This window comes from Salvia miltiorrhiza, chromosome 3 (genome assembly GCF_028751815.1).
Source record: "Salvia miltiorrhiza cultivar Shanhuang (shh) chromosome 3, IMPLAD_Smil_shh, whole genome shotgun sequence".
NCBI lineage: Eukaryota > Viridiplantae > Streptophyta > Magnoliopsida > Lamiales > Lamiaceae > Salvia > Salvia miltiorrhiza.
This window is the reverse complement of record NC_080389.1, coordinates 12,557,498-12,573,585: the sequence shown is the minus strand read 5'-3', so window position 1 is coordinate 12,573,585 and position 16,088 is coordinate 12,557,498. Positions and strand designations below refer to the sequence as shown.

At 29.9% G+C, this 16,088-nt stretch overlaps 1 protein-coding gene across 1 annotated transcript; it reads right to left on the bottom strand.

The window, feature by feature from the left end:
• Positions 1-7,280: 7,280 nt before the first annotated feature.
• LOC131018344 (uncharacterized) lies at positions 7,281-10,712 on the bottom strand. The gene has a single exon (XM_057947071.1). The coding sequence runs from the start codon at positions 10,710-10,712 to the stop codon at positions 7,281-7,283; it is 3,432 nt and encodes a 1,143-aa protein (XP_057803054.1).
• Between the last annotated feature and the right edge of the window lie 5,376 nt (positions 10,713-16,088).

The following is a 16,088-nucleotide window of genomic DNA, read 5'->3' as shown; positions in this document are numbered from 1 at the left end:
ATTTTTTTTTTTTTTTGCTTAATTGACAATTCAGGTGAAAATTACAATTTTTTGGAAAGTTTGTGCATTTTTTTTTTTGCCATATTCCCAATCTCTATTCAAGTTTAAATGATCATTATAAATCTTTATATATATAAAAAGCAAAGTAAATGTAATTTAGTTCAATTGCAAGGATATAATTGGAATTTATGGGAAAAAAATACACCCACTACTCTAATTCAAACTGCCGAAAATATTGGAAAAAGAAAAACTAACAATAAAATTTATTTCCATGCATTTTTTTCGCTGTCATTTAAAAAACTTATAAAAACTGCCGATAGCTACTATCCTACAACACTGTCCAATTTTTTTAACTAATAACCAAGGCAAACAAAATAAAATGAGTTCGGTATTAGCAAAAATCAATCTTAAATGATTTGTGTGATTTTTTTTTAATTATTGTCCCTTTCGAAAAGATAAATAAATATAAATATAAATATTAATAAATTGAACATTTTTACTGTACTGTTAGCCTTTATCTCTCCAAATAAGTTAACTAATTCAATATTATTATTAAAATGCGATTATATAAAAAAGAAAAAGAGAACAAGAACCTAACAAATTCAATATTAAATAATCTTTTTACTAATTTAATTGAATATTAAATATTTAATTATTGATAAACACACTATCATGCGAATTCTTTTAACTACTTCCTACGTTTCACTATAATTGAGACTCTTTCTATTTTGGATGTCCCACCATAAGTGATACTCTTTTTTTTGGATAAAAGTTTTATTCTTTAAACACATTTTCACTTTTTCACCTACACACAAAATACACATTTCTTAATTTTTGTGCCCAAAAAGGGGTCTCACTTATAGTGGGACGGAGGGAGTATAAAATTTGAAGTATATTTACAGACTATACATAAGTTTTTAAAAGGGTTAATTGAAACATAAATACATTAATTTTGGACTAATTCTAATCTATATCTTTATATATATACAAGGAGAAGTGAGTGGAAATAAATTTAATTTGAAGAGTAAATTTGGAATTTAAAAAAATTGTATAATTTATTATTAAAAATATTGGTCCACTTCCAACAAAAAAGAAAAACTGCCGTGTATATTGAATTTTAATTTCTTTTAAAAAATTGTTTCTCATTTCTATTTCTTTTTTTATTTATGATAATTTGATTATTATATTTTTCATTTAAATTTATTTAATATATAAATTTTATTAATGGAACAAAATAATATTACTATCAAAAGACATCAAATTATAGTTTATTTTATGAAGGAAATTACAAAACGATGCATCATAAAAAGATTATGTTAACGTTCTTTAAAATAATATTAACAATAACAATAATATTATATAGTTTGTATTTTATTATTTATTATTATTTTAAATCTATAAATATTAAAAGTTAAATTTTAATATTGTTATATTTTAAATATATAATTCATATGGATCGTACAAATTATTTTGTTACTTATGGACTATTTAGATTCAATATACTTTTTTTTAATTTTCTTCTTTATGGTACAATTTAAATTTTTTTTTATAATTTTCTTCATAATAAAATATGCAATATTTACTTATGTATCTTAAACAAAATATCATGAATAACCTTATTTTGATACATGAAAACTATAAATCAATTTAACGAGCAAGTTATGACCGTTTAAAATTTGTATATACTAATTTATCTATTTATTTTTAGTTTTTAATTAATTTTTTCCAATTTGAGACAACTGACATTCTTAAATATTTTTTTCTAAATATTGTTTGTTCATGGTTTTCTTATTTAATGACATTTCAATTTTCATAGTATGTAGTTCTATGTAGTTTTTTTTGAGCTCATGTAGTTCTATTTAGTTAACAACGAAAATTTGTTACAAGATATAATTTCACTATTATAAGAAGATAATATTATATATTAGTATAATTTATGTTAAGAAGGAAATAATAAAGTTGTCATGTTACAAAAGAATGTCTGCGAATATTTTAAAGATAATAATACGCATGGATCCTTTATTATTGAATTGATTAATAATTTATTTAAATCAATAAATATTAAAATAATTATAAGTTAATAAGTCAATAAAATTAATACATGCAATTAAATTTAAAAAATAAAAGAGTATTGATCAATTACTTAATTAGTAGATAATTTTTCAAAATAAGTTGATAACGAGTGAAGTTCAAAGTGAAATAAAGAAGGTTATGTGTTAATTATTATTAGTGTGATCTTTTTTGTCATTTTTGCACGTCCACAATAAGTGTAGTCATTCCATTTACAAAGATATATCATGATACTTTATCTCACTCACATACATTATTTACAAAAAAAACTCATTTCACGAACCATTTTATTTATTACCTAACAAAAAAAATCGGTGTGACCTTTCTCTACTTCATTCACATATACATCTCAATATTTTTTAAAATCTGTGTCCTTTCATCCACACCACATCACAATCACCGCGCATAGCGCGGGAGATACACTAGTTGAGATTTAAATTCAAATATTAATTATGTATTTGGATATTACATATAATAGCCTGGGTCAGGTTTATTAAATATTTAGGCCCAGCTCGGCTCAGGATAACCTTTATAGCGGGCCTTGGCTGGGCCCATGCTAGTGGATTGAAATGGGCATGTCCGTCCCTAGGTTCAACTTGGTTGAGTTTGGTGGGCTTCAAGTTGGTTTTTTTTAGTTTTTTCTTTTACATTCTTCGGGGATAGCATTGGCGTTAACTTGCTGTGTTTAAATGCACTCTTTTTATGAACTCTAGGGATGTATTTGACCAAGGTCGAGAATGGAGGTATACGTTCTAGGGGTGTCTAGTTTATGGGTGAATTTGTATATTAACCATTAACTTTAACTTTAATACATCATACCAAACAATAAATCTATATTTTGTAAATTCCACAAGTAGGCCTAGATGATTGGGATTGGAAGAAAATGATAGAACTCAAATGTGGCTTTAACGTGCGGGGTACACAGCGTTGTCTGAGGTCCTTCTTAAGTCCTTACTAAAAATTATTTGGAAAAAGCTTATAAGCTCGACCAATCAATCCTTATCTTAAATATTAGCATTAGAATATTAAATTGGTCTCCACATTAAGCGTATTAATGGGGTTAGCTGCTAATCAGACAAAACCATCTTTCACTATTTGTAATTTCAACATGCACACATACACAACAGCGATATTTTCTTTTTCTTTTATTTTACTATTCAGATATTAATAAGTTTAATTTTCTGGTTGATAAGAATTTCCAGAAATCATTTTATACTCAATCCTAAATATATTATCTTTGGCTTTTAATGCCAGCCATTCAATGCATTGGGTTTCATTTGGTCCTGAGTTGTATGTATAATATATATACAACATTATATAAATTGTTTAATGATAGGCCTAAAGGCATAATATTTTTGAATGGTACTAGAGTCTCGAAGTGTGCATTCAGTTTTCAGTGCGATTTTTTTTTAGGTGGTCTTGGGTATATCCGGGTTGACTCGTACCCAGATATTGACCTGCATCCTGATTCAAATTCGCATCCTGATTAAAATCGTGTAAATGATACTTTTTGTTATACAAATGACACTGTCTGTAATTGACACTATTATGTTATACAAATGACACTGCGTATAAATGACACTATAACATTGTAAACGACACTGTATAATTGACACTATTCAAAAATATAAATGACACTTCTTATAATTGACACTATAAAATTTTAAATAACACTATAAGATTGAAAATGACACTATAACATTTTAAAATGTTACAGTGTCATTTATATAATTGTATAGTGTCAATTATAAACAGTGTCATTTGTATAACATAATAGTATCATTTACACGATTTGGGTTAGAATGCGGGTTTCGATTAGCATACGGGTCAAGATCTTGGTACGGGTCAACCCGGGTGTATTGGAGATTTTATGTGTGTGTGTGTGTGTGTGTTTTTTTTTTTTTTTTTGCTAAGATCAAATCAAATTGAATTTATATTTAGTTTAAAAAAAACTATATATTTTGCAAAAAATCGTTCCATTAATTTTTTCTCATCAAGGAATCAACAAATTAATTGCCTACAACTCTACGTGATTTATTAGAGATGGAACTTTTTAGTCCACGGTTAGTACTTAAGTACAAAATGAGACACCAATTATGAACTAAACTATTAGTACTATATTTTTTTATAAATAAAATAACTGGATACATATATTAATATTATACACGAATTGCTTCGGTCTTCCAAGTCAACCATTTTTAAAAAAAGTTCTACCTCTCGTCACATCCACAAGCATATCAATTTCTTCTATTCCCCACTTTTTTTGTCTTTCTATATACTAATGTATTTCTCGCGCTATGCGCGGTGATTGTAATCTTAGACTCGTATAAATTGTGTATGTATTTTATATTTTCTTCGTCCACTAAAAATAGTCCTAGAAAGAGATGATACATATTTTAATAAAAATGATTAGTGTATTGTAAAAGAATAAAGGATCATACTTAAAAATTAATATAAATAATATTTAATTAATTATATTGTGAGTGAAGAAAAAGATCCATCATGTGATGCAAACTTTCCAAAACTATAATGAGACTAATTTTTTGTGGGCATCCTTAAATGGTAAAAATAGACTCACTACAAAAAAACATATCGGACACCGACGAAATTACCAACGGAAAATAATCCGTTGGTAATCACCGACGGAACAACGGCGGAATTCCGACGAAGACGTTTTCAAAATTTTACCGACGGAATTATTAGCGACGGAAAATAATCCGTCGTTAAATTTTATTTATTATTTTTAATTTATATTTTGATTATTTTTTTAAATTTACCGACGGAAATAGCGATGGAATATTTTCCGTCGCTAAATATTATTTATTTTTATTTTTATTTTTTAATTTTTTTTAAATTTTTTTAATTATTATTTTTAATTTACCGACGAAAATAGCGACGGAATTATTAACGACAGAACATATTCCGTCGTTAAATATTATTTATTTTTTAATTAATAATCCGTCGGTAATTCCGTCGGTAAATATTATTAATTTTTTTGTTATTTTTATTATTTTTTTTAATATTTTTATTATTTTTTAATTAATATTCTAATTTATTCTTATTTTTAAATTATTGAGAATATTTTAAATTTATTGTTATTTTCAACAATAATATATATTTTTTTAACTAACTATAATATTCATATTTTTTATTATTTTAAATTCGATCGTATATTTACCGTCATTCTTTCGTCGGCACCACAAGTTTTAGATATGACTTCAGCATATTCTAAGGTTATGAATAAATGATATTTTATATTGAAATAGAGTTTAAATGAATTAATACGTGATAGTTATATCAATAATACGCGTGTTCTGTACTGGTGACCATTCAAAAAGAACTTCAAGGTTAAGCGTGCTTGAATTAGAGCACAATTAAGATGGGTGACCCAATGGGAAGTTCGTTTTAACGTATGCAATTAAGTTCAAAATACATTAGAAATACCAAAATACTTGTGGAGAATAAAGCTAGATTGATATTTAAAATATATATATATATATATATATTATTTTCGTAAAAAAAATAGCGACGAATACCGACGGTCATTTTCATCGCTATTTCCGTCGCTGATTTCAGACGACGCAGGCGTCGTCGTGTGCTTACCTACGGACGATCCGTCGGTATTTCCGTCGGTAATTAGCGACGGATGCGAAATTCCGTCAGTAATTTTTTTATGACCACTTTTACAACGACACACGGCGGCCGTCGTTGATCCGTCGGTGATCGAAATTAGCAACGGAATTTTGGCGATTAGCAACGAAAAATTCCGTCGCTAATCGCCCAGTTTCTTGTTGTGACTGTTTTTGTGGGCGTAGAGAGTAATTATTAGTATAACCTAAAAATAATAATTTTATTATCAAATTTATTATTTGCAAATTGATCTAATATTTTACTCCATAATCATGTAATTTATGCAAAAATATAACATTTGTTTATATATAGATATAGTATCACTTATATAATAAGTTGCTAATGATATAAACCTGATTAACATCTACTTTCAGATTCAAAATTAATAGTCAAATCAAGTAATATATAATATAAAAAAAATAAAAAGTTACTTCATTCAAATAATATATTACTTTAAATAATATATTAAATTTGATTTTTATTTGTTAACTCCTTATTTTTTTTAATTTAAATTTTATCCTTCCATTTTATGATAAATTACATATGTCCTATTAATAACTTTAAATACTATAAAATAAATAGGAATACATAATTTTAAAAAATTAAAATATTAGAATTAGAAAAACTATAGAAAATTACTGAATTTTAAAATATTGATTCTTGTTTCTAGAAAAATAATATAAATAGTTTAATATGTTAAAACTTTCATTTACTATAAGTTGCTCGTTTTAAATTCATTTTTTACATAGCATATATTAAATTAAGGGTTCTTTCATGATATTTTATATAACATGTATATTAGATATTTTATCCAAAATATAATTATATGAAAATAACAAAAATATATTTTATATTCAAAATGAGATAAATGGGAAGATAATTAAAATTTTAAACAACTTCTACAACACAAGCAACCAACAAATTAGTGGTGCAAAAAAAAAAAATCGGCAGTTCTAGTTAGGTAGTGGATATTTGTTTTTTCAATTCCAGTTATATCCTTCAAATTGAATTTAAATTGGAATATTAAATATGCTGAAGTGGTGAATATATATTTCCCATATTATTGAATGAAATAGAGTTTTATTGAAAGAAAAGGAAAAACAAACGAAACACCCTTGAGAGCACAGAGAAGCAAACTAAGGGCCGAGCCTCGTTAAAACCGCTTTAAAGAAAAACCCCGTAGGGAAAACCTCAAAGCGGAAAAAGAGTACTCGTAAGAAAACAAAAAACGTCGAGGGAGCGGAAGGAGTAGCTTCGAGAGCTCCGGCCGGACCATCGCCCTCAAGCTACCCCGGCTCCACCCAACAAAGGCGAACCAAAACACCCGACACCGAGCCCTAAGGACAGACCCGAACGCGCCACAGCAGGCAGCCCGCAGCAGCAACAACGACCGTCGCAGCCAGCAGCGGTCCAACCCGCCCCAACCATCCCACCAGCCGAAAAACACCAACCACAGCCAACATCACCCCCAGCAGCCAAGACAGCCGCGACCAGCAGCAGCAGGACCAGCCCGCCCCAATCAACCAGCCAGCCGAAAAGGAAAGATCGCAACAAACAGCCGACACCAACCACAGCCAACATCACCGAACCTTCCTAGAGAAGCTGTGCGTTGCGATGTCCGCAACCACAGGCTTCCGAATAGCTTCTATCCCAAACGGCCACCAGCCCTCTGGCTGCGTTAAATTGGCCATGGTATCGGCCACGGCATTTCCTTCACGGAAGATATGAGAAACACGAAAAGTTATGTCATTAAGGCGAGCTAAAGTGACTTTCCAAGCCGCATAAAAACGCCAGGGAACAGCCAACGAGCGATCTTCCAGAAGCTTCACCACATATAGAGAATCCGCCTCCAACCAAAGTTTGTGCCACCCACGCGAGTGCGCAATGGCAACCGCGGTGATAACGGCAAGTAACTCCGCCTCAAAAGCATAACCCTTGCCACCTTTCAAGTGAAAACAGCCTCTGACAACACAAAACTTATCCCGATAAACCCCCCCAGCCGCAATATCGCCTGGGGCACCTGACGCTGCCCCGTCAGTATTGACCTTAATCCAATCCTCCACAGGAGGCCACCAGCTGACGCTAACAAAATTCGGAGGCGGAGCAGCCCGCATGGAAACACCTATGGAACGAGTGATCAGATAATCAGACCACAAATTAGAAGTATGGCCAAGTTTAGGGAACTCCTCATCCACTTCTTTGAAGGACGCCTTTGCAAAAGCTAAGACGCGTCGCTGCTCAAAAGGTTGGTCTTCAAAAATAGCTTTATTACGTAACGACCAAATACACCACAAAATGTTAGCAATCCCCAGCTTCCAAAAGTTCTGAATAAAAGAACAGAAAGAAACTTGCCACGTCTGAACTAAGAAAGAACTGATGTCCACACAAGCCATAAGATGTGGCATATGAAACCACGTGAGGAACTCATTCCAAATCGGGGTCACACTAGGACAGCTCCAGAAAATATGGTCGAGATTCTCCGCATCCGCCATGCACAAACTGCAACGATTTGGGGCAATAAGACCATTCTGCACCAATTTATCCATCGTAGGAAGGCGCCCATGAATGATACGCCAGCAGGTAATCGAACGTCTCACCGGAATAACCTTATTCCAGATCCAAGAACCCCAAATAACCTTAGGAAAACGATGCCCAATTTGGGCAAAAGCCAAAGCCGCGGTCACATCCCCACGGAGAGACGGTTTCCAAAACCGACCATCTTTCTCCCCCACGAACTGGCAGGTGATGATATCCACCACCACCTCAGGATAGCATTCAATAAAATTCGCCGAGAAGTGCCAGACACCATCGCAAAAGTAATCTGCCACCGATTGATGCAAAAACTCGTGCATGAAGGAAGGGATGGCAATTTTATCACAAATTTTGTAACCGAGCCAATCATCCGTCCAAAAACGGGTGTGCTGCCCGTTACCCACAAGAGCATAAGAATTCTCCACTAACTCATCAACCTCCGATTTGACACTCAACCAAAAAGAAGAACCCACCACCGACGCCTTAGCCAAGCCAAAACTATTCAAATAACGAGATCGGAGAATTCGGAAGATAAAATCCTCTCCCTTTAACAACTTCCAGGCCATCTTCATCATGTAGCAGCGATTCATCACCGCAAAGGACCGAACTCCTAGACCTCCTTCCTCCTTGGGAGCGCAACACCGACCCCAACTCACGGCACAGGTCGGTTTTTTATCGATGGAGCCCGACCAAATGAAGTTGCGGCAACTTCTATCCAGGTCGTGGAGCAGCGATCTTGGCCAGCGAAAGACCATCATCGAGTGAACAATCGAGCTTCTAATCACAGAGTTGACAAGACAGAGACGACCCGCCATGGATAACTGTAATCCCTTCCATTTTGAGAATTTCTGCACAATTCTCTCTTTGATACTCATGAAGTAAGAAGCACGCGGTCTCCCCACAAAGAGAGGGACGCCCAAATACGTGGTCGGGAGAGATCCCTGAGTGAAACCCAGAACTCTATTGATCCCTTGCGTCATAGTATAGGACACCCCACGACCAAAGAAGATTCTAGACTTCGCTTGACTGCAAATCTGGCCCGAAAGCTCCCCATAGAAGTCCAAGATATGCTTAATTTTTTTCGCGTTCCTGACAGAAGCACGGCAAAAAATAAGCACATCGTCTGCATAGAAAAGATGTGTCGGGAAATCCGACACTCTATCAAAACCCATGGGCACCAAATGACGCGAGGTGACGCAATTCCTGATAATGTGGCTAAGAACATCCTCGGCAATACCGAAAAGGATAGGGGAGAGAGGATCGCCCTGCCTAACCCCACGAGAACAAGCGAAGTAACCGCTAAGTCTCCCATTATATAAGATAGAGATACGAGCCGACTCAAAAATCACCTCGATCCAACGAATGAACTGATCGTGATACCCCATGGCGCGGAGAGCAGCAAAGATGAAATCCCAGCGCATGGTGTCAAAAGCCTTATGGATGTCAATTTTACAGGCAAAGTTTGACCCACGATTAATACGATTCATGGTATTGAAGCCTTCCGAACCCATCGCAATGCAATCATGAATGGATCTCCCAGAAATAAAGCCAAACTGATTTGGCGAAACAGAAGCCGCCGCCACCGAACTGAGCCGGGACGCAAGAACCTTAGAGATGATTTTGAACAGGAAATTTGCCAAGACAATGGGCCTGAGATCAGAAACCGACTCCACCAGATCTTTTTTCGGAATCAAAATCAAGGTGTTAGAATTACACCCCACAGGTAAATACATGTGCAAGAAGAAGCTCTTGACCGCCTTGATCACATCATTCTTAATCACACTCCAGCAGTTTTGGAAAAACAAGCCGGAAAATCCATCCGGTCCAGGAGAGCTATTTCCATCCAAACTAAAGACCGCCGCAGTGATTTCCGTGTCGTCCGGAATAGAGACAAGCCCCTTATTCTGCTCCTCAGTAATAACCAAATCCACGTTAGCCTCTAAAGCCGCCAAATCCACCACATCAGAGGCCGTGTTAGTGAATAAAGAAGTAAAGTGACCAATAATGTGCTGCTCAATGACATCCGAGTCGTAAACAATATCATTGCCAATCCGCAAATGCCCAATATGAAGCTTATCTTTCCTGAACTTGATCATATTGTGAAAAAAGCTCGTGTTTTTATCACCATCCATGAGCCACGCGACTCTACTCTTCTGCTGGAGGAGACTGTTTTTTTGCGATAAAAATCTATTAAGCTTAGCTTCGCAACTGACTTCCGCATCAAATCTGCTATCATTGTAACCCAAATCCGCAATAGTCGCCTGAATATCAGATAAATCATGTTGAGTTTGGGCAATGGCCGAGTCCACATTCCCAAACACCGACTTATTCCAGCAACGTAACACCCCCTTTAAGCGTTTTAACTTCAACATAACAGATAACATAGGGCATCTCACATCAACACCCATGTTCCATGAATCAGCCACGGCATCCAGGAAATTCGGATGAGACGTCCACATGTTCAAGAACTTAATTCCCATATTATTATCATTCTACAAACTATATATATATATATATATATATACAATATTATTATTATTTTAAAGAATATTCACATAATTCTTTTATGATGCCATCGTTTTGTAATTTCCTTCATAAAATAAACTATAATTTATATTTTAATGTTTTTTAATAGTAATATTATTTTGTTCCATTAACAAAATATATGCATTAAATAAATCTAAATGCATAATATAATCAAAATATCATAAATAAATAAAAAAAGAGAAATAAGAAACAAAAAAGTTTTTTTTTTTTTGAGGAAGAAACAAAAAAAGTTAAAAGAAATTAAAAAAGCAATATACACGGCAGTTTTCTTTTTGTTGGAAGTGGTCAACATTTTCAATAGTGGATGAAGCAATTTTTTTCCATAAATTCCAATTACACCTTGTAATTGAATTAAATTACATTTACTTTGCTTTTTATATATATAAAGATAAAGATTTACGATTACTAGCTACAAAAATCGTTACGCGGACTGGCCTACTTGTGGAATATATATATATATGTGGACAACTAAACTATCACCTAGACTTTGTAATCCTATGCAACAACGACTTTTATTAGTTCGCAAAATCATTCAAAAAGACTAATTTTTAGTAATTACTCAACTCTCTTCCCAACTTTTAGCATCCAATTTTCCACTTTAGTTTGTCCCAAATTTTGTTATTCATTTTTATTTTTAGTAAAAGGACCTTGCTATTTGGATCAATTTGATCCGGATCAAATCCAAAAAATAATTAATGTTCAACATAAAAAGACATATTTACCCTTTATGTATTTTTCATTTTAATATTAATGAAATATGTATATATATTATTGGGAACATTATTTTCAATAAATACTTTTGTGTTTTCAATGAGAAGTTTGACTAATTTATAATATATTTTGTAAACCAACATGAATGTATTTAATTACTCAATCATGCATTTGTAAATATCATGCTTTGATATTTACGTTTTTTATTTTTTTTTGTTAAAATGTTTTACTTTTATTTTCCTGAAGTGTTTCTTTACTTTTATTTTTGTTATGTATGCTTTTCTTTTTTGTAAACACACTCTTTATTTAAATAAAAAATACTATTACAAAAACAAAAATATGAAACAAATTAAACATAAAAACATAGATATCAAAGTAAAATTAATATATTTTGTAAACCAACATGAATGTATTTAATTACTCAATCATGAATTTGTAAATATCATGCTTTGATATTTACGTTTTTTTATTTTTTTTTGTTAAAATGTTTTACTTTTATTTTCCTGAAGTGTTTCTTTACATTTATTTTTCTTATGTATGCTTTTCTTTTTTGTAAACACACCCTTTATTTAAATAAAAAATATTACAAAAACAAAAATATGAAACAAATTAAACATAAAAACATAGATATCAAAGTAAGTATACTAAAGTTGTATTAATACGTATGTACTATTCCATGTCCAAAAAAAAAACGTCTCTATTAAATATCAAAGTAAATATACACTTAATTCATAAATTATATTATATTAAATATAATTAATTCATGATTTTTTACAGGAAAATGTAAAGACTAAATTCAATGGATACATTTTAAGCTAAAGTTTTCGTACGCATTTGATTGATAATATGTAAAGTGATTTAAATATAAACATAATTCATAAATTATATATATTGTATGAAATATAATTAATTTTTATATTTATTAACTAAAAATAAAGAGTCGAAATTTTATATTTTAAAAATAAATACACGTAAATGAAATTGTCACCTCTTGTCCAATTGCTACAATTGAAGTATATATTTTTCTTGCTCACAAATATATATGAATAACAACTTTAGCTTTAGTGGTCGCCAACACAATTTAAAAATATATTGTGTACTTTTCATTCTTTTTCGGTGGATATCTTAATGCATTATGAAAGTTATTGCTTAATATATACGAAAAAACGGCTTAACTACAGTGATTGTATTAGTTTTGTAGCTTTTAGTATGGTAACTTGACGAAAATAAACTATACTTTATTAAATATAATTAATTCATAATTTTTAATATTCATTAACTATAAACAAATAGTTCAATATTTTATCAAGGGTAGAGGGTTTACAATTTCGTACATCGTCCTTGCATATATACATTTTTTTTTTAATTTTAGAAACACATGCACACATGAGTCAATCCACTGACTTTAAGATTGTTTGAGAAGCGTTTTATATTTAACAATAAATATTATGTAAAAGTATTTTTTTTATTTAAATTATGAAAATAATATTATATGAATGTTAAAATTTTATGTTATACAAGAAACGGGTAGGAACAATTATTGCTCGTGATGTACCAAAATAAAAATGATCGCAGATGTTGTTAGAATAGGATGTGTAAATGTTTGAAATAGTGTCTATTATTGAAACTTTAGATGCATTAAGCAATGCCAATGTACACTAAAGGAGATCGATAGATGCATAACAATCATTAACACCACCATTTGTTAAATCTCTAATACATATACTTACTAAATATTTTATTTACATTTACTGAACATGTGTGATCATTTAATACAAAAATATGATATTATTTAATTTAAAGTCTATTTTAATAATATATATTACCAATATAAATTTTCATAATATTATGAACTTTGGTTGGACAATTTATTTTCATTTATCTGTATGACTAACAAATATAAAATATTAAAAAGATAAAAAAATTAACTAATAATTTAATTTACGCAATATGAAATTTTTTCATAATATTATAAACTTAGGCAATATGTTACTATTTATGTAATTGGTTGAGCTTTCATATATATATGATATGATTTATTTACAAATATATATATATATATATATATATATATATATATATATAGGGCGGACTAAAATAAGTACACTTCTTAAAATATAAAATAAGAATCATTTTCAGCCCTTAGATCATCAAGATCTACGGTTGATTCAACATCCTGTTGGATGAATTCATGATCCTGAGTTCGAATCCCCAAAGTAGCAAAAAATTATTTTTCGCAATTCATACCTTTATACAGCGAATTGATATGTGTTCTACATAAAATTCTAACTCAGAATCCCAAAAGTAGCAAAAAATTATTTTTCGCAATTCATACCTTTATACAGCGAATTGATATGTGTTCTACATAAAATTCATACTTTATTTGTAGTTGTTATTTTTTATTTTAAGAGGTGCTCTCACGATAGCCCTCCTATATATATGTGTGTGTGTGTGTATATATATATATATTTATATGTATATGTATATCACATACTTAATAAATTAGAATAATTTGTACAAGTAATTATTTTTAGTATGAAAAAAAAATTTGTGTGAGATTGAGCCTATTGTAATCTCCAATGAAATCATGAATAAATTACGAAGAATTTGAGTTTACTAATTTTAATGTGTGTGAGATTGAACCTATCGTAGATCTTGATGATCTAACGGGTGAAAATAGTTTATATTTTATATTCTAAAAACATTGTAAAAGTTTTTTATATCCTAAAATTATGAATTAATTATAATATATACATAAAATATTTTATATATACCCTTCAAAAAGTACAAAGTAATTATTTTTAGTATGACAAAAAAATTGTGTGAGATTAGGCCTATTGTAATCTCCAATGAAATCATGAATAAATTACGAAGAATTTGAGATTGAGCCTATCGTAGATCTTGATGATCTAACGGGTGAAAATAGTTTATATTTTATATTCTAAAAAAATTACATTAAAATTAGTAAACTCAAATTCTTCGTAATTTATTCATGATTTTATTGGATATTACAATAGGCTCAATCTCACACAATTTTTTTTCATACTAAAAATAATTACTTGTAGAAAATATTCTAATTTTATTAAGTATGTGATATACATATACATATATACAATCCTAAATTAGAATATATATTATATTACATTTTATGACTTTTTATATTTTGGGTTGTGTTTCGAATAATTAGGATCTCATGGAAAATACTAAAATCAAGATGATGTTGAAAAATACACAATACTTGATAAATAATAATAATAATAATAATAATTGGGGGTGTTTAAATAAAAAAATGTTACAAACTTTTATAATCTTGATAAATAATGATACAAACTTGATAAATAATAATAATAAAAATGTTACAATACTCATTAATGATTTATGTAAAGAAATTTAATTTAGATATATTATTCAACATAATAATAATAATAATAATAATAATAATAATAATAATAATAATAATAATAATAATAATAATAATAATATAAATATTTAAATTTTTAAATTGAAACACTTTTTATAGTGATTGGGGGTGTTTAAATAAAAAAATGCTACAAAAACAAAAAAGTCAGATAAAACATAAAAACATATTAAAAAACAAGTTCTTTATATATACCAAACTAATTATTTTCTTAAATAAACAAAAATCCTACGAATTATGAAATGTTTAATTTTTTATAAAAAAAATTATGAAATCCTACAAATTACAAAATCCTACGAATTACAAAAATCCTACCAATTATGAAATGTTTAATTTTATGTATCCTATATATGTTCAATGTATTGATTTAAGTGCATATGTTCATGAACTTAATTTATGGCCTAGAAAATTGAAAAGACATTCAATTTATATTCACAATATATTAAATTTAGTATTTTAAAATAATAAACTTTTATAAGGGGCATTTAAGGTAAAACACATTTTCAGTCATTTTTTTTGGACTTTTATACCCCTACTGATCCGGATCAAATTGATCCGTATAGATTTATCCTTAATAAAAATAAGTGGAACCCTTAGTCCACTTTAATCACTTTAACACTGTCATAAAGGTGAGACCCTTATTCAACTTACAACATACTCAATTACTTTATTAAACTCGATGTCATTCTTAAATGAATACTAAAAGTTAGGACATAAGGAGTATTAAACTGAATTTTTGAGTGATGTTATGCAGCCAAAATATTGCTAACCATAAATTGTTCAAATAAAAAAAAACTCGATTCATTTAATTTTTGTTAAATAAAAAAAGGATTTTGCTATTTCACTATATTGTCTATAATTTAGCTATTTCTTAATTTTTTTTCCATAATTTTTTATTTAAAAAAATTGGTTGCAATGTAGATAATACAATAAAAAAACTAATTTTTTCTTATTTTAAAAATTATAAATAAAAACATCAATTAGATTCAAACAAAACAAATGGAACAAGACTACTTTCCCAACTTGCAATTTTTTTTTCTACAAAATTCAATATTTTATACAAATCTACCTATTCAGAAATTTCTAAGGTGAATACCAACCAAGTTGAACATCATTAATCATAGTTTACTCTTGGATGCATGAATTAGAACATGGAAATCCACATCGCTCACCTACACTA